General features: G+C 35.8%; 1 protein-coding gene across 1 annotated transcript in view; it reads left to right on the forward strand.

Annotated features, from left to right (window-relative positions):
- LOC143381521 (S-phase kinase-associated protein 2-like) overlaps positions 1 to 17,740 on the forward strand; it is a 48,062-nt gene extending 30,322 nt beyond the window's left edge. Inside the window, exon 4 of the mRNA XM_076835173.1 lies at positions 16,618 to 17,740. Within this exon, the coding sequence (XP_076691288.1) occupies positions 16,618 to 17,700 (1,083 nt within the window). The 3' untranslated portion in view covers positions 17,701 to 17,740. The remainder of the gene's footprint in view (positions 1 to 16,617) is intronic.
- Positions 17,741 to 21,204: the final 3,464 nt, after the last annotated feature.

The following is a 21,204-nucleotide window of genomic DNA, read 5'->3' on the forward strand; positions in this document are numbered from 1 at the left end:
TTTTTTTGAGATTTTCCTGATTTTTTAATGTAAGTATTCATAACTACAAAGTTTCTCCTTAGAACTGCTTTTACTGTATTACACAGATTATGGTATGTTGTGTTTCTATTTTCACTTGATTCTAATTGTTTTATTTTTAATTTATCCCCAGCTTTCATAGAGTCTTGCTCATTATTCAAAATAATATTATTCAACTCCCATGTGTTTGTATGGTTTCTATCATTTTGTTTGCTTCTGATTGATTAAATGCTATGATTTGATAAAATGCAGATATCATTCCTTTTTTGTATATTTATTAAGCAAATACATGAACTGTTTTGGGGAAAGTTCCATGAGCAACTTAAAGAATGGATTTCAAAGGTTGTAATGTAAAACATTCCATAGATGTCTGACATCTATTTTGTCTAACATATGGTTTAACTCTGTAATATCTTGGTTGATTTTTCTTAAGAGATAGAGAGAGAGAGAGAGAGAGAGAGAGAGAGAGAGAGAGAGAGAAAATTTTTAAATATGTATTTATTTTAGTTTTCGGTGGACACAACATATTCATGTTATTTTTATGTGGTGCTGAGGATTGAATCCAGGGTCCCGCACATGCCAGGCGAGTGTGCTACCGTTTGAGCTGCATCCCCAGGCCATTGGTAGATTTTTTTGTTTGTTTGGATAAACTATTAATTAGTTATACTGGTATATTGAATTCACCCCCTATTATTATTTTGGGACTTGCTCTTTCTTTTATTTGAGTAGTCCTTTTTTTATGTAATTGGGTGCACCAATGTTTGGTGTATAAATATTTACAATCATTATAACTTCTTTTTGTTATCTTCTTTAGGAACATATAATGACCTTCTTTTGTCTATTCTGACTAAATTTGACTTGAAGTCTGCTTTGTTCAATAAGAGAATAGCTACTCCATGCAAAGGCAATATACTTTTCCATTCCTTCATATTTAATCTATGAGTATCTTTGCAATTGAGCTTCCTGTTCAACTTGAAGACAGCAAAGAGTAAGGTCTTGTGTTTTTCTCCAGCCTTCTAGTTTATTTCTTTCAATTTGAGATTTAAGGCCATCTACATTCAGTGGTATTATAGAGAGGCACATATTACTTTCTGTCATTTTGTTTTATTTCTAATATTTGATTAATTCCTATGTTGAATTAACTTTTCTACGTTTCTAATGAGTTGCATGTTTTTGTGTGTGTGTGTGTGTTCTTATATTTATTTTAATCTTCTTCTATGATATGCTTCCTTTAAGTATCTTCTGAAATGATCACCTACTGGTCATGAATTCTATCAGTTTATGCTTTTCTTGGCAGGTTTTTATTTACCCTTCAATATTTGGTGGATATAGTAATCAAGCTTGGCAGTTACTTTCATTCAGGACCTGAAATACATTGTTCCATGCTCTACTGGCCGTAAGAGTTTTTGCTGAGAACTCTGCTCTTATTCTGATCAGCTTGACGTTATAAGTGACTTGGCACTTTTCTCTTGCAGATTTTAAAGTTTTTTCTTTGTTTTAAATTTTTAGCATTTTAACTACAAAATGTCCTGGAGAAGTTCTATTCTGGCCATGTCTATTTGGAGTTCAAAACAACTCCAGTAGCTGTATATCCAACCCATTTCCAAAATTAGAGAAATATTCTGTTTCACTAAATAAACTTTCTATGCCATGGGCCTATGTCTAAACTCCTTCCCTCAAATCTATGAGTCTTCAACTTGCCCTTTTAATGGCGTCCTAATATTAATAAGTATTCTGTTCATACTTTCTTATTGTCTTTATTATCAAAATACTTAATGCTCAAATTCATCAATGTTTTCTTTGGGCCTGATACTTTTGCTTCTGATTGATCTAGTCTATTGGCGAAACTCTCCACTGAATTTTTTATTTGACTTATTTTTTTTATTTCCAAAATTTCTGCTTGATTCTTTCCCAGAGTTTCTATCTCTTTATTGAAAGATTCTTTCATATCCTGTATTGTCCTTCTTAGCTCATTCTTTAGTTTTTCTTTTAATTCATTGACCATTTTTGCAATCAACTTTTTGAATTTTTTGTCTGACATTTCTTTCACTTCAGTATCTTTGGATTCAGTTAAGTATGGACCTATAAAATTTGCTTTTTCATGTTTCTTGTATTTCAATATTGAGAAGTATGTATCTTTTTGGATGAATGTCCCTTCCACTGATAGTGAGCATCTTTTCAATAAGTTGCTTTCTCTTTATAATGATTCTGGGGCTAGGACGATATCTCTGCATCAATGCACTCATGGTACAGGTTCAATGTGCTATGATAAGTACTCAGAACACTCTGAGAGGAGAAAATAACAACCAGTAACAGCGATAACTTGTAACCACACCATTTACTAACTTGTAGTAAAAAAAAAAATCATTGAAAATTTTCTCTGAAATCATACTAATCAAAGAAAAAATGCTATTGGTATGTGTTGCTTGCACATTATTGTTCTATAATTTATTGAATAGATTGAATGCTTAGGCAATAAAGAAAGTTACATTAACTTGAAACTATATCGAACAAATAGAAAAGAGAAAGAAAAAAACAAAGGAAGAAATTAAAGGAAAAAGAGACAAAAAAGATAACAAATGAGAAAGACAAAAAGAAGGAGATAATATAAAAATGAAAGAGAAAAAAAGAATAAATCCATTTAACAAATTAAGGAATAAATACATGAAATTGTATAAAAGTATGTAAAACAAATAAGGAGGGGGATTAAAACAAACCAATACAGAAAACAACAGAAACAAAATAAAAATCAAAATTCCTCCTTGCTGAGGTATTCAAAGTAGAGAGACTTCTTTTGGAAACTTCCAGATTCAGAATCTGCCAAGAATTGGGGGCATGGCAAGTGTTCAAGCCTTGGCAGAGTGTCCTCAGGATATCTCCAGGCATGGAGGCTAGGACTAAATCAACTGACTTGAGTGGTGTTTTGTATTTATTATTTTCCCCACATCTACATCAGCATCCTGCTTCAAAGCCCTGTGAAGTACACATGCTATGGAGCCTGTCTATACAGTATTCACCTAGCCCAGCTCAGTGCTGCTGAGGTCACTCTGGCAGCTCTGCTGAAGATTGAGTAACTTCAAATTCCCAACTTCAAATGAAAATTCTCTCACCTTCCTCTGCTCAGCTGATCAGCAGTCAGCATCTCCCACTACCTTGACCTTTCAAAGGATTCATGCCATAGATTCTTTCCTGGACCCAGACTGTGTCTCTGGGTGGTAACCGACAACCCAGGGAATGGGAAGGAAGAGGAAGCCAAGGAAGAGGAGAGAGATGATGAGGAAGAGCAGAAGGAAATGGAGAAAAGTGTCAGCAAACTGCTGCAACCACCGTGGACCTTCCAATCACAGAATGCCTCTGGGTATGGGAGGGTCAGCTAGACCTGAAGGGATCTGTGTTGGAGAGGGCAGTTATGTGCTCAGTTTTCCATGGAAACCAACTAACTAAAGCACTCCCAGACCCAGCTTCCTCATGAATTCTCCTACAGCTGGACAAGCATCCTGTCATTACAACCACCAATTCTACATGTGGATGCCCTTTGAGACTGCAGACTGGCAGACCAGCAGATCTGTTGCCTAGAGTTTTCAATGGGTTTATGTTACAGGCTTTTCCTGAAACCATGCTGACTTGGGGTGGACACCTACTGGCCTACTGAAAAGAAGACTGGCTGTTGGGTTTTGGAGATTGAAAAAAAAAAAAAAAGTCTGGTTTATGATTGTCCAGTCAGTAAACTCATACAATGGAGTCCCTCTTAAACTGGCTCCTAGTCTTGGCACTGTCTGAATCTGCATTGCAAGTGGGGTGAAATTCTTCTCTGGCCTAGGTCCCCTACATGAAATCTGCTCTCTGCTCAGACTGCATATCTGTGACATAGTGGAGTCTGAATTTCTTGAGATTGCTGCCAATCTTTCAGCCAGCAGAAGGGGAGTTTCCTCACCCACACTGAGTCTCCCCACCTTGTGCTGGTTTCATCTTTTTCTTTTATTAATTCTTTTATCATTCTAAAAACTAATATTTCTGGGTTTTACCTGGTCACTGACTCTCTTGACTTTCATTCCAGCGCTTTCCTACTGCCCCCATCATGCAGCCACATGCCTGTTGATTTGATTCAATCTTGAGGAGCAGCTGGTCCATGCTCAATGCCTCTAGTTCACAATTTTCCAGTCATCCAAGAGAGCAAATTAATTGGAATATCCTTCTAAAGAGAACCAGGAACCAATTACCACATACCCATAGTAAGTGGGTGCTATTCTAGTTCTATTGCAATTTTCTCCAGGAGGCATCATACAGAATTAGCCTGATTTCAAATTAATATGTGCAATGTTTTCCTTGTGACTCTCCCTATGGGCTGATATTTACAACTTCTATTCATCATTTACTTTTTTCACAGTTTCTTAACATGTGAGTCAATATGACACTCCTCTGGTGATATTAGATTTTCGGCCTCTCAGGAGGTTGAATACCTGCTTTTCAGAATGCTACAAGACTCGCACTTTCATCAAACCACCTAAAAAATTTCATTCAAGTATAGTCAAAATACATTCACAATCAAGCTTTTTTGGGGGAAATAACCACTTATTATCTTTGACATTCTCTGTGGAGTCATTCTTTGTAAATTTCAGGTAACACATGTAATTGAAGGTCATCCCAAACATTTATTCAGGTTTTAATAGAAGACAAATGTTTTAAAAATTAAGCAGAAATTTTTCATTTCTTGCTCTTTATATTTACACAGTTTTTTTCAAAACACTGGAACCAAACATGTTTGAAAAGGTAATATAAATATGATAACCATAGATTACACATAACATAAATATTGCTTTTTTTTGTACTAAGGATTGAACCTATTGCACTTAACCACTGAGCCACATCCCCAGGCATTTTTTATTTTTATTTTTTTATTGTGAGTCAGAGTCTCATTAATTGCTTAGGGTCTCACTAAATTGCTGAGGCTGGGTTTGAGCTTGTGATCCTCCTGTCTAATCCTCCTGAGCCGGTGGAATTACAGGCATGTGCCACCACACCCGGCAAAGCATTTCGATTTTTAACACTAATTTATGAACTCTGCAGGTGAAAAACCTCTGGCAGGGAGGCAGATTATATGCTACATTGTAATCTATTTATATAATAAATCATGTAACTGTTTGTTCTGCAGATACACACATATATGAAAACCTATCTATATACCTACTTAATTAATAGACTAATTGAAATAATGAATTTAATTAATAACCTGACTCTACATTCTGCAATGATAGAGTTCTTATCTAATTCAACTCTTGACATAGAATAGCCTTTAGATTTGCCTTTACTAATCAACATGGCAAGAATGTTCTCTTGATCCCAAGACAGGGCATCAAGAGTCTTTGAATGGTTAGCTCCCATGTGGATGTCTTCTTCCTACCCAGAATGCTAGAGGATAGGAAATGATAAAGAGCGGCGCTGAGTCCTATCACTTGACACTCTACAAGTCTGGCTATGCCTCGGTCATCTCGGTTTACCACAGACACATGTGTGTGCCCTCCTGAGGTCAGATGACAGAAACTCATGTGTTTGGGGGAGTGTGTTTCAAGGCAGTACCTCACGGATCTAATAGATCTTATTTAGACTTCAAATATCATCACTTCCCATGAATGCTTTTACAAACAACACAGTTGAGCTAGACATAGTCTACTCTCTGAGCTTAGAGCGTTTGATAGCTTCTTCCTTCCTACCTTCTTTCCTGTCCCCTTCCCTACTTCCTTCCCTCATTTTTACTATATTAAAATCAAATGGAAAGGGGGAAGGTGGAAATAAATGAAATGGGAGTCTATTGCATGTTTCACACCAAATTATAATTCCTTTAGTTATCATTTTTACATTTTAAAAAATCAAGATGGTGTAATATTCTGACTTTTTAAAATGGGAATCCCAGAGAGTAGATTCAGGAAGCTTTGGATCTCAGAACCTCAACCTGTAGTAGGGACACTGCCACTGTTTTTCTCCTGCCCTTCTATGAGTTGGCTAATCATCCTAAATATTTAATGGGGAAAAAAAATGGACACAGATAGCTCCAGATTTTAATTCTTCAGTCTACTGTGGAGAACAGCAATTGTTCATGCACCTGACTCACTAAGAAGTGAGTGATCAGAGGAGATGCCTGCAGTCTAATGAACTATGTACCTCAAATGGGGAACACATGGACTCAACAAAAATGAATGCATGAATATTTCTCTTTATTGCTATTCCCCTGAAACATCCCCATGCTTAATAACCTTCAACTCCATCTAAATCACAAATGTAACCAACTTTCAGTTCCAAAGATCTCATGTTACCTCTAGCTAACCTCAATATTCCTCTGTCCTTTTCCCCACTTGGGGTATATAAAATATACTCTCACCTGCAAAGAAACCGCTATCTTACAAAGAAATGAAGCAATTCTCTCCAGAAACAGTTTCTTGCACTGAAGAACCTCACAAATGAAGACCAGATGTATGTTTTAACGTTGCAGTAACACTTACTTTACAGTGTGTGAATTAAATATTATAGTTTCTTTATACCAACAATATACATAGACATAACATATGCATATATGGAATCACAGAGAAATATTTTACTCTAAAGCAATTATGACTCTTGAAATAAATTTTCATATTTCCACGGTCCTGAATTTCTAGAGTTAGACAAAGAACACTGTATGACATCTCTGATCATGTTTAGTTATATGTGTAATTTCCGAAATTTACTCTTTAATGTTATTTTTTCTTACCTCTCTCATTTCTACTCCTTCTCCTACTTTTCTTCCTTATGCACTGATCATGGTTATTATTTGTTTTTCCTCTTTTTTCATTCTCTTCTCTCCTTTTCAGCTTATTATCTATATGGTAAAAATGTAGAAATTTGTACATGAAATAAAAATAGTTCTCCCTAAAACATTAAGCATTGTTGGGCTGGGGTTGTAGCTCACTGGTACAGTACTTGCCTAGCACATGCAAGACCTGGATTTTGTTCCCAGCATTACAAAAGAAAAATAAAAAAGATTGTTATGCTAAAGACAGTTGAAAATGCAGAGGGACCTTCTCCAGTTTCTCTTAGTTTGCTTGATGAAAGGACAGTGGTTCTCAGAGAGAAACCATCTTTGTATGCCCCTCTCCTTCCTGCCTAAAGCCAGAAATGTAAATCCTTCCTTAGAGGAGACAGCTGCTTATCAGCTTGGAGTCTTTGCTAAAATCACAGACTTTACCACCTTCCCTCTGAAACCTGGAACTTCTGGCTTCTTTGTCTCATCAGTATGGGATTTATTATTCTTTGTTAAAATGCTTTTTAAGACAGAGTTCCAAGCCATTGCTTTGAGAGAGTTATTTTCCAGAGAGAATTGTTTCTCTCTCTACAGTGATAGACATGCATATGTTATTAAAATTGCTTATTTTTTCTTTGTTAATCTTTCTTTCGTTAATAATAATCTGTCCCAGTTACTAATTTATGGGGGTTCAAAGAAGAAATTATATTTTCTTCCTTTCATAGGCAATCCAAAGATTTTTATAACCCGTGGAAATATATACAAGCACAGCAAAGTTGTTCTGGGACTTCTAATTTCTCTGAAGTTATGGTAATAGCAACATATGAGCAAAGTTCTTTATAACTACACTTAGTCCATATTATGGGTAATTCATTTTACTGAAATTGCCTCAGTATCATCTGAAGCTCTGTTTGTCTGAAAAAACTCTATCAATTATTTTATTCCTTCAACCTTTTACTCAACACTTATTTAGTGAATGTTTTCAGATAGCTACTTGCAATGAAAAAAAAAAAAGCTCAAAATGAAGTAACATGGATTTGAGGTGTTTAGAGTTGGAAGGCCATTGCTAGTCCACAGCTGACCTTGTGAACTGAGCTGCAGAATGTCCCTTGTATGCGAGCTGACCTTCAAAACATTTATTATTCTCTACTGACCTTCTGTATAATTAATGGATCCCTTTTCCAAACAACCCAGAGCCTCAGACCACACCCAATTCCTTTCATGCAAAGCAATCTAACTTTTGCCAGCACCAATAGTAATTCCTAACTAGGGAGTGATGTAATTTTCAAGTCCCGTGTAGTTTAAAACTATAAACACAGTTCCATTTTGGAAAGCCTCAGAGAACATTTTTCAAGACTATTTGAATCTGTGTTTTCCTGGGATTGCAATCCTTATTAGTCTCAGGATGATTTTACTTAGGTCAAAACACTCCTTTGAGACCATTTTGCTGAGCACTTTGAGAAAGACTCCTTGCTAGGCACTTAGTGTAACTGTGCAGAGAAAATCTTCCCCGGCCCTAGTGAGCCTCCATGCAATAATAACAAGCACCCTGTCCTGGGGCTTTGAACACCGCAGAAGATCTGGCTCACAGGGCAAAACAACACCACACCTCAGCAAGTTCCAATGGGTTTGACCTGTGAAAAATATCCAGGAGTAGCAGGGTAAGAGGAGACATAAACTTGTGAATAAATAAAGGATAAATAAATATTTCAAATATGGAAAAAAATCACATTAGTAATATCATATCATTTGTATGAGATTTCGCCCTCTAGAATATATAAAGAGCACAGAAAACTTAGAGAACCAACTTAATGTAGCAGTGTCGTAGAATGAGTCCTAATTTCTGTTTCTAACTGAGGAACTCTGAGAACTCATTATTTGCATTAAGTTCTAAATCTCCTACATGGACAAAGAAGAAGATCCTGGGACATCTTCATTTCTTCCCTAATGGGGCAAAAGTTGAACAGGTTTGCTTGAAACCTCTCTACAAAATTGAGGATTTTTTTAAAATTCAGTGTAATGCAAGGGTAATACAAATTGATTATGTATGTGTATATAATTAGCCTCAGTCTACCTCTACTCAACCCTGTGACACTTAGAGGTCATGAGAAATTGATTTAATCATGACACTCATTCTGTTCACTTGTCACAAGTAGTAAAGTCTTTTGACTCTGAACCTTAATTTTTGCATCTTATGCCAGCATGTATTAAAGTGTAGTGGGATAACTTGCTGACTTCTGAGTAGGGCAGAATCTAAACCCTTTCACAGTTCCTAACATCAGAGAGGAGAGGAGAGGCTGAAGAATCACCTCTGTGAGCCCTGGGAGGAGGGGGTCTTACTCTGGTGACAGAGTTGAAACAGGCAATACTGTTTTTCCAGATTCTTGTCTGTTGATCTATTTCAACACCAGTGGGCGGGGGAGGGGAGGGAGGATAAACATTACAGCTAGTGTTTTAGAACCCATCCTAGAAAATAATTTAGGAGTTAAGCTTTCATTTTTAAACACATATTAAGGCAAATTTCAGAAGAAAGTCAGTGGGGTTATTAATTAATGATTACTTGCAGAGTTTTCAACCATCTGTCCTGAGCCAGTAACTTCCTACCTACAAAATGACTGAAAATTTAGCTGAATTAATCACTACTCAAGGATTCTTAAATGTGGCGGTGAAATCTTTAAATATGAAGACACCAAGCAGGATTAAAACAACACAGCTGTATGAGTTGACAAGATTTATGGATTTTGAGTTGTGAGATAGGCATTTGTAGTTAATGCAGATTTATTTTGTCTTTGTTTAAGGAAAAAGATATACCTAGCCACCTAGGCATCATCCTGTTTTACACAGATTTTTATTTTGTGTTTACACACATCATGGGCAAAACATTTTGCTAATTTATTTATTCTCTTATCTAACTTGGTTATTTAAATAAGATTTTTTTAAAAAAAATAATTAAGGAATTTTAGACTATACACCTGCATTTTAACATTCAAATTTTGGATTGAAATACACTAGACTGCACATGTTGCTTTGGAAATGAATTATTAAAAACATTATTATATGGATAAGCTTGAGAGAGAGTAAAGTGAGTTCCCATATAAATAGGTCAAACACTGCTACAATCTAGCATATATTCTAAATACACATTTAGGAAAGCATCTTATCCTCCCAAGCCTAAGCAACCAGTCATTTATGCAGTTATCTTAAATTGGCAGTTCATCATTATTGATGAAAAAAGAAAAGGAAAATCATGAAGAGAAAAAGAAGAAAAGGGAAATAGTTTTTTTTTTTTTTTTTTTTTTTTTTTTAATTTAACACAGAGTTTCAGGTTGGGATAATGAGAAATTTCTGGAGACAGACAGTAGAGATTGTCACACAACAAGATGAATATACTTAAAGCCACTGAACTGTATATTTAAGAATGGTTTAGATGGTAGATTTCATCATATGTACATTTTACCAAAATAGAAAAAAGCAAAATAAGCATTCAATTAAAAAAAAAAAACAAAAACTGCTTTTTCTGTAGTTGGCCTCCTACTGCATAGTTTTAATAAACTTCCACATTTTCTCTCTCCCATACTCTGTAAGTTATTATTATATGGTGCCTTTACATAAACTTTAGAGAGAAAGATAAATTATTCTTTATTATTATCAGTATTTCATTTGCATACGTCCCAAACCAAGGCATCTTTCTTTCCCCAAATATATACTCATATCATTGCATTATTATTATTTTTAATTCTCCTTTTGCTTTTTTCCATTATTTCTCAGAAGCAAAGATTTATATTTTTAAATTGTGTCTTTTCAAGGAATGAAAGAGAAAGTACTAGAAAATGGAGAATATAGATAGCAGGGAAAGATACAGAATTGTAATGGCCTGAAGTTTTTAAAGAATATTATAGGTGTGTACTGTGTAGTTACGAAGACATGAAGTGAAATTGTATCTTTGCAGGAGCTTATGATACTCTCCTCTGGCCTAGTCTCAAGGCAGGTGCAATTACTTTTCTAATTTCAATATTGAGCTAAGCAAGTAGTTAAGGGATGATTATTCAGCACCCTGAAGTAACAGGTTGCGCCTTCCAATCTGTTTTGTTATTCCCTTTGATGGAAAGACTGAAAAGCAAATATCAACATTCTTCATAATATGGTCAGTTTTCATTAAATTAAACATAGGCTCATTTATATGCCATACACAAACATACATACCAGTTAGGTTTTTGAATCGTTTGTACGTTGGAAGTCCTATGAACCACGTGACTTGCATGCTTGCTGGACAAATTCTATGCAATTTTTTCCTGCATAAAAGTATCCACAGTTCTTATAAGTTGCTAAAGTATTCATGCCACTAAAGGAATGAAATTCGTTATTCAGCTTGAAATATGTTTTTCAGGAAGCCTGTGTTCTAAGAATGGCCATTAAGTACACCCAGTAAGTTACGTAGAATATGGGAAGGAGGCAATTTTCCCAAGTGTAAAAGATTGGAATATTATGTGAACATACTATCTCTTCTTCCTTGTTGTCATTTATCGACCAATGGCTTCTAGGAAACGATAAAAGAGCCATTATGATACACCCAATGCATACACTGAACCCCTTTTCTAAATAGCTTTTGATAAACAGATTTTTGTCTTTCACAATGTCATTATTATATGTAAAATCACCTCCATTAAGAAAGACTTTTCTGAAAAGAAGGGGAGAAAACCTAAAAGGCAATCTTGATATAGCTCTTCAAACATACTTTCCAGTGCAGTGACCCACAGCTGTAATCCTCAGGAGGCTGAAGTAAGAGGGTCACAATTTTGATTCCAGGCTTAGCAACTTAGCGAGACCCTGTCTCAAAATAAAGGGGGAGGGCTGGGACTGCACTCCTGAGTTCAACCCCCAGTACCGGAAAACAAATACAAACATGCTTCCTGTAACTCAGGTAAGGTCTGGTCAATACAGTGTCTTTTGATGCTGAGGAAGGAGGCTCACATATCCTGGGGGCTGTGACTGGACTTGGTACCTGAGAACTCGTGAATGCCATCTGTTTACCAAAAGCAGAATACATGCTAGTGAATGTGTTAGTATAAAAGACAGGAAGAGAGGATGATTTAGAGTGGGGCATAGAAAGGGAGGGACTGAGGCATGCAGAGACTTATGACAAACTACCTCAGGATTTTCCAACTTCAAAGAGCCATAAGAGGATACCATGTTGTCTCCTTGCAGCATGCTGATCTGCAAGTTAATATAGCGTAAATTACTTAGGGAAGGAGAAACTACTTCATCCATATTTAAAGACTTTTAATTATCTTTTAGGCAGCATGTCTCCGTAAAATGTACACTATGTAGTAATTTAACTGACATTGAAATTCAGTGAATTGAAAACGTTTATTGCTTTTCAGATGTGTGTTTATTCTCTTTAGCATTATGCTCAGTACCTTTATTGGATTGGCATACTAGAATTTATTTAGCTCAGAGAGAAGCTGTCTCTATTTCTGATGTATGAGAATATATATATATATTTTTTTTCTTTTTGAGGCAAAGTTTACCTGGAAGTGCCTAAATTGCTCTAAGCTTTCCTGATGTGAAACATTCCCACTTTCTTCGTGCATGGGTACAAAAATGACAATAGTAATAAAATTTGCAATAAAAATAATGATAGCCAACATCTGTTGGGGTTTCCAAAGTACCAAGCATTCTTATCCAAGTTCTATTATCCCCTTTTTACTTATGCCAAAACTGAGGTTCAAAAAGGGAAACTTTACATACTTGCCAAAGATAACGCAGTTAGTAAATAATCATTCCTTAAACCTAAGCTGTTGAATAGGACAGTTCAGACAAGTACCAACATCTTCTTGTAATTGCCTAGTGTTAAGCCTCCCATAAAATAAAATTTTACTCAAGATCTACAGCATTTTAATGGCAATATTAAACTAAAGGTTTTGACTTGTACTACTTTTATTCTGAAGATTGCTAGTATATTCTTTGACTAGTATCTGACAGGTGCTACTTATTTTCTTTAAAAATCTTTTTTATTTGTCCTAATTAGTTATTCATGACAGCAGAATGCATTTCAACTCATTGTACACAAATGGAGCACAACGTCTCAGAAAGTGTTACTAATAAAATCTTTAGACATAAAAAAAGCAATCTGGGTCAATATGAAAATATTCAATTTAATTACCTACCTACTACTGTGTGGAGAAAGACATAAATGTAAAAGATAGGTCTCTGTCTTAAAATATAAGGTCTTGAGGCTGGGGTTGTGGCTCAGCAGTAGAGCGCTTGCCTTGCATGTGTGGGACCCTGGGTTTGATCCTCAGCACCACATGAAAATAAATAAGTGATATAAAGGTATTGTGTCCAACTACAACTAAAAATGATAAATATTTTTTTTTAAAAAATAAGGTCTTGGGCAAACATTATTTTAGATATTTCATAAGCTTTTAATCAAATATACTTTAATAAATTTATTTCAAATCTTTCTGAATGCTTAGTCTATACTAGTCTTTGTATTTGGTGCTGAAGATATAAAGGTAAACTTTACTTTCTTGACATAAAGTAAATAGCCATTTTAATAGGATATGATAAGTGCATTTCTAGAGACACAGGTGAGAGGAAGTTTGTGGGGATAGCAATTAGCCTCGCAGAAAATGGAACAGGAATGCATTAGAAAATGATTCCCGTATCTATTGATCTTTGAGATTTCAGGGATGAGGAGTTGACCCCTCAAGGAATGTGGCGTGGTTAATCCAGGCACAGATAAATGAGTTCATTAATTAATGTGCAAAGCCAAGAAGATGAGCACCCTCATGACATTTTAGAATGAAGTAATTAGTCCAGCATAAAGCTTCAACTACTCCTCTAAAATACTATAATCTAACACTGGATATATAGCATCTTGCAAATATCTGTGAAAAAAAACAGTAAAAACTGGATTTTGCTAACAGTGTTAAAGTCTAGTATAAGAAACAGTATACACATGAAGGTAAAAAAATATTAAAAAGCAATTTTATACAAATATTAAAAGCAATTTTATAAATCTTTATGTGCCTCTTAGAAAATGTCAGGTATTGTGCTTTTAAGTTGCAGGCAAGTAGGGAAAGAAGATACAGTTCCTTCCCTCAGGGAGTTTTCAGCCAGTGTTGGAGACAAATGTGTCAACAGGAACTCTTAATATAAACTAATAAAGGCTAAATAAAGCTACACAAAAAATAGCTTGGAAACAGGAAGGACATCCGTCCTAGGCTGGATGGCGTCACGGAAGCAATCAGAGAAGTTGACACTAAAGGACAGATAGAAATTAACCAGACCAGGCCAAGGAGAAAAGGACAGAAGGCACTGCTAACAATAATGGGTAAAGAAGTGAAAAATCCTCACTCCCCTGCCAAATCAATCAGAAAAAAAAAGTACTTACAGAAGGGGACAAAATTGTCACAAACCACCTTATCTTCTCCAAACTCTAGAAACTGGCCAAAGATAAAGAAACATTCAATCATGTGAAGTTGCTGAGATTTGAATGACAGCGGCATGAGCCCACTGCTCCTATCATCACCCCTCCCCTCTCTGAGAACTCAGTAGCATTAACAGGGACACCAACCATGAAAATCAGTATTTGCTGACAAAAGCTACTAACTTGACCCGGAACAGAGAAGATACATTTATGTCCACTGCCATTATCATTACTACTTGCAATCTTGTCAGTAGATAAACAGGAAGAGCCTTTAATCATGGAAAGTCATGGAAGGACTACATGCCTCCACAGTTCTCTTTTGCTGACAGGTAGGATATATGCTTATTTGGAAGGAGAGACTTAAAGGTTGCAAGTACTCTACACACCCGCACCTGCCCCAGGAGGAACAGGCAGAAAGTAAAAGCTAAAGCAGTCTTGGAACCTTCCAGAATATTGAATGTTCTTTCCAAATCACACACAGATCTATCAAGAACAAGTGGAACTCTCATTTAAGAAGCCATTTGAACCCAATCTCTGACTTACGACTAGATTTACCACTTGTCTTACCACTGACCCATTCAGAACAAGGGTTGAGACCTAAAAAAACAGAATAAAAAAAATCAGAGAATAAAAAGAGACATTAGCTGCTACACAATACTGTGCAAAGAGATTTCTCACATTAAGTCAAAGTTAGATATCAAAAAGTAAAAAACAAGCAAACAAAACTCCCAAGAAACAAATAATTATAAAATGTAAATTTTTTAAAAAATACCAGAAACAGGTAGGTGTGGCTGTAGTACCAGCAACTTGGGAGGCTGAGTTAGGAAGATTTAAGTTCCAATCCAGCCTCAGCAATTTAGCAAAGCTCTAAGCATCTTAGCAACATGCTGTCTCAAAAATATATAATTTAAAAAGCTGGGGATATGGCTCAGTGGTTAAGCATCCCTGCATTCTATTGTCAGTACAAAACAAACAAATCTCAGAAACATCAGAATACAAGGGGAAAAAAACAAAATCAAGAGTTGTTACCATAAAATATATAACATTTTCAGTTTTTAGTTTTCATTTTTCATTAGATTATTATGAAAACACAATAAAACAGCAAAGTGTGAATAATATCCAAATATAAAACAAATAATGTTGTTGACTAATGAGTAAACCTAGAGATTAGATTCATGAAATACAGATGTTAAATTTTGTATAAGTTTAATAAAAACATTTTTAAGCATAAATATGGAAAATTTGAAATGTCAGGATGTCAGTGAAAATGACAGAGTAAGAACATCCTAAAACTTTCTTTTCCACAAGAACAATCAGAAAATCGTCAGGAAAATGTTACAATGAAACATTTTTAAAATTCTAGGAATTAACCAACTGCTTGCAGCAATCAAGGATGAGTTTATTCAAGAAAAAATGTTGAAACTCAGAATGAACTTTTGTTCTTTGTTTTTACTTTTTAATTATTTTTTTAAAATTTATATATAACAACAGAATGCATTACAATTCATATTACACATATAGAGCACAATTTTTCATATCTCTGGTTTTATGAAAAGTATGTTCACACCAATTCGTGTCTTCATACATGTACTTTGGATAATGATGTTCATCACATTCCTCATCATTTCTAATCCCATGCCCCTTCCTTTCCCTTCCCACCCCTCTGCCCTATTTAGAGTTTGTCTATCCCTCCCATGTTCCCATTCCTTACCCTACTATGAATCAGCCTCCTTATATCAGAGAAAACATTTGGCATTTGTTTTGAGTTTTTTTTGCGGGGGGTGGGGGGGATTGGCTAATTTCACTTAACATTATCTTCTCCAACTCCATCCATTTACCTGCAAATGTTATGATTATATTCTCTTTTATTGCTAGGTAAAATTTCATTGTGTATAAATGTCACATTTTTTTTACCCACTCATCTACTGAAGGATATGTAGTTTGGTTCCCCAGTTTAGCTATCGTGAATTGTGCTGCTATAAACATTGATGTGGCTGTGTCCCTGTAGTATGCTGTTTTTAAGTCCTTTGGGTATAGACCGAGGAGAGGGATAGCTGGGTCAAATGGTGGTTCCATTCTCAGTTTTCCAAGGAATCTCCAAACTGCTTTCCATAGTGGTTGCACCAATTTTCAGTCCCACCAGCAATCTCTGAGTGTGCCTTTTTCCTCACATCCTCGCCAATACTTATTGTTGTTTGTCTTCATAATAGCTGCCATTCTGACTGAAATGAGATGATATCTTAAAGTAGTTTTGATTTGCATTTCTCTAATTGTTAGCGATGATGAACATTTTTCATATATTTTATATTCTTTAATATAACCTCATCCTATGTGCCCACTCTCCAGTTCCAGAATAGCCTTGAAATTAACCTGTACTCACAACTGAAACCAGCAGCCTGGTAGAAGACAAAGCAGGGTTGGAATTCTTTCAAATCCTCCTCCCCCCAAATATTCTATATCTGAGTGGACGCCATGCACAGGTGTTTCTTGGGACTCTCTCCCAGATGAGCTGCTCCTGGGAATCTTCTCTTGTCTCTGCCTCCCCGATCTGCTGAAAGTCTCCGGTGTTTGTAAGAGGTGGTACTGCCTCGCGTTTGATGAATCTCTCTGGCAAACCCTGGACCTCACAGGTAAAAATCTACACCCAGATGTGATTGTTCGTCTGCTGTCTCGAGGTGTGGTGGCCTTCCGCTGCCCCCGATCATTTGTGGACCAACCCTTGGTTGAACATTGCAGCCTTTTTCGTGTCCAGCACTTGGATCTGTCTAACTCAGTTATAAACGTATCTACCCTCCATGGCATTCTCTCTCAGTGCTCCAAGTTGCAGAATCTAAGCCTGGAAGGCCTACAGCTTTCTGATCCCATTGTCAATAATCTTGCGCAGAACTCAAATTTAGTACGACTCAACCTTTGTGGGTGTTCTGGATTTTCTGAGTCTGCCCTGAAGACTCTGCTAAGCAGCTGTTCCAGACTAGATGAGCTGAACCTCTCCTGGTGCTATGAGTTCACTGAAAAGCACGTGCAGGTGGCTGTCGCACATGTGTCAGAGACCATCACCCAGCTGAATCTTAGTGGCTACCGAAAGAATCTTCAGAAATCAGATGTCTCAACCTTAGTTAGAAGATGCCCCAACCTTGTCCATCTGGACTTAAGTGACAGTGTCATGCTAAAGCATGACTGCTTTCCAGAATTTCTCCAGCTCAGCTACCTCCAACACCTGTCACTCAGTCGGTGCTATGATATAATTCCTGAAACTCTACTTGAACTTGGAGAAATTCCCACACTAAAAACACTACAAGTTTTTGGAATCATGCCAGATGGTACCCTTCAACTGTTACGGGAAGCCCTTCCTCATCTGCAAAATAATTGCTCCTATTTCACCACCATTGCCAGGCCAACTGTTGGAAACAAAAAGAACCAGGAGATATGGGGCATCAGGTGCCGACTGACACTGCAAAAGCCCAGCTGTCTATGAAATTATTTCTTGTAGGATGGTGTCTCCTCTTCCTTTGGAATGGGGAAAGTAGGCAGGAAGCCCAATTACTGAGCACTGGGCCAGTTTTTATTATTCGTTTTCCCTTAACCTTTACCCTGCAAGTAAATTAGAAAAACATTTTCAAGGGAAAACAATGAAGTGTTGCCTTTTTTAAATAACAATAAAAGTTTCTGTCAACGCTATGCCCTTAAGAACCTAAGTTGTAGGCCATCAGAAATTTTAGGAGTTTGAGCCTATGATTTCAATTTACTTTTTTACATAGCAAAATTTGTGCCATTTTCTCCAAGTGCCCTTTGGATTAAGTTTTATTTAGAATCAAGCTTAAAAAATGACTTACGGCTAATGATTTTTATAGCCTTTGTGATAACTTTTTTATCTATTTAATTTTTCAGTATTGTTTAATAAGACATAGTTTGGAAGAACAATAAGCTATGTGTAGGGTGAGCTGAACAGAAAGAGTCATAAGATAGTAGCATTTAAGGTATCTGGGAATTTAAAAAAAATTTCATTTCTATCTTAAGATTTGAAATTAGCTTAACAGAAACATATCCCCACATCTTAAACTCCCAAACAAATTAAACATATGGCCAGAGGTATAGAGTTGGTATAGGATGTGAAGGCTCAAGACGTAATTTTCTATGCCAGGTTAATCAGAAGTATCCTTTAATATCACTAAGGTACTGTGTTCCTGAAATATAATTGTGGTTTCTAATTTTATAATCAAATTACGTTAACATGAGTTGTTTAGCTTTTAAATGAGTTGCTTTGTTTTAGAAAGGTGGTATTAACCTAATCAGTCTCTATTCTTGAAAAATTGAAAGAGTTCTGAATTGATACTGCCTGCTGTTTTCCTTTAGTGCTAAGTTTATTTGTATATTACTCTGGAATCAAGTATTTTAAATTGCCTTTTTAAAATATGGTCTTTTGCAATAATTGTTTGAAACTACCCACTTTATAGGGTTATTGATCTTAAGAATTGCTTGTTCTGGTAAATCAGAAGTACACACTAGAAGCAAGTGTATTTTCCATGCAGTTTCAGGACAGTCTGCACTGGCACCTATGTAAGAATTAGTACTCAGGTGTTGAAGCTTTTAGTAATATGAGTGGGTTTGTTTTTTAAAAAAATCTCTCTCATCAAGGCAAAAAGATCAAGTTCTGCTTTTTAAAAATCACAAACACTAGTTTTAAGTCAGTGACCTCCCCATATGTGCAAAATGTAACAAAAAAGCCAAAATCCATCATTTTTCTATTAACTGGTTTTACTTTAATCAAAGATTTTAAATGTTAAAAACAGTAGCATGAAGTGCCCTTATCTGCTCAGACCTAAGGAAGAAAATTTTAAAGTAGTGTTACACAAGAAGATGATTATGTGTCTATTTCTTATTAGCTAAAAAGTGCTAAATACTACTTGAAATTATTGTTTACAGATTAGTGACAAGGGCTGGTGGTAGGATCCGGTTGGACTTACTTCTGGATGCCCTCAAACATACAGTGCCTGTACTTCCAAACTCAAGTCCAGCCATAAGCTATTTTGCCAACATGTCGGAGTAATCTGTATTTTTGTATGTGATTTCTACTTTTATAAACTTGTTTTAAAATAAAACACATTTTTATAAAAATGAAAAAAAATATTCTATATCTGACCTATCTGGTCATTCCTGGGAAGATCTTGGTAGTAGATGATTAATATGTCAGTTTATTTGAACAACTTTCAGTGTTAAATGTCTTTTTCTCAAAGGAAATTTTTGAAAACTATTATAAACAATAGTTTAACTTTGTGGGTGCCTGAGAGTGTGAATAACAATGTAAATAACAGGGAGAAACAATAAACTAAAAGTTGATGAGAAAACCTAGGCAATGAGCAGTCCATGTGGTCTTTAGAAAGAGACTCTGGAAACTTGTAAGTGAATGCACATGCACAAGAGTATGTACATGCCAAAGGCTGTGCACTCACTCAGGAATTGATGAAGGAAAGCATGTGACCTGGTAGTTCCACCCAGCAGGTTGGGAAGGATAAGGGAGCATTTTCAACTGCCTCTGTGTTGAAAATATATCTCAAAACACACAAAGAGCCACTTTGTTAAGGAAAAAAAAGGTTCCAAGTATTTTTAAATACATATATTTAAATACTAGTGACTATTAAGTGAGTTAGCCAGGAAGACTCTCCAGTGACCATACCAAACAAAATATAGACTTTGCAGGATTACTTCAGAAAAGCAACTCCACAACTTAAAACAACAACAAAGAACATTAACAATAATCTGCCCTAAAGAAGAAATAGTATCTGATTTCCCAGGTGTATTCTCTGACACCAACTTGCTGTCCTCCAATATTTATTCAATTCTCACACTGACTTACCCAGAGTTAGCACCGACTTTACATGCAGATAGAAACATCCTTCACAGGATGGTCCTCACTTCAAATGCCATTCACAGAATCCAGGGACAACCTGTACTTTTGAACAATCAGCTATCAATTTAAAGGGTTCCCAAATTTAGATCATCAGGTTTAAAAATTCACTAGAATGACTCAAATTACTAACTTAAAGTGCTATATTTAGAATTATAATTTTATCTTCAATCACATAGCACAAGAACAAACAAACAAGAAAGACATGTAGGATGAGTTCTTGAAGAGTCTCAGATGAAGAACAGCATGCCCTTTCAACACCAATCAGGAAATATCACCCACACTACATATCAGTGTGTTCACCAACCAGGAGGTTCCATGGAACCCTCATGGCTTGAGTTTTTATTGAAGTTTAATTTTGTGGGCATGATTAATGAAATCAATGTCCATGTGTTTAAATTCAGTATGTAGACTCCCCCTACCCTCCCAGGAGGTTGGGCTATTTTAATTCCAACTCTCTATTGATATGATTAGTATCTCTGATGAGCAACCCAAAATCTCTGAAGGGGTCACTCTGAATCACGTCTTTAGTGTAACAAATTATGCTAATAAAAATAATTTCTCATCACTCCAGAAATTCCAAGACTTTGAAGTTCTTTTCCAGGAACTAAGGATGAAGACCAGATATATATTTTCCATTATGACCCACAAAGTTGTCAATTATTATTTAAAGTGCCCTAGTTTTAACATAAAAATATGAGACATGCAAAGGATAAGAAAGGTGAACCCATAGATTGGAAAATCAAACAACAGAAGCTTTCCCTGAAGAAGCCCATAAGTGAGAACTAGTAAATATGCATTTAAGTCACATATTTTGAAAACTGTTCAAAGAGCTAATGGAAACCGTATTTTATGAACAGAAAGAAAATATGACTACAATGTCTCACCAAATAGGGAATGTCAACAGAAAGTCAAAATCATAAGAAAGAATCAAATATGGAGTTGAAAATGCAACAATTAAAATGAAAATTTCACTGGAGGAATATGTGAGCATACAGAAGAAATTATCTGTGACCTACAAGAAAGATGAATGCGTATTATCCAGTTTATGGAACAGGAAAAACAATGATGTTT

This window comes from Callospermophilus lateralis, chromosome 15 (genome assembly GCF_048772815.1).
Source record: "Callospermophilus lateralis isolate mCalLat2 chromosome 15, mCalLat2.hap1, whole genome shotgun sequence".
Lineage (NCBI taxonomy): Eukaryota > Metazoa > Chordata > Mammalia > Rodentia > Sciuridae > Callospermophilus > Callospermophilus lateralis.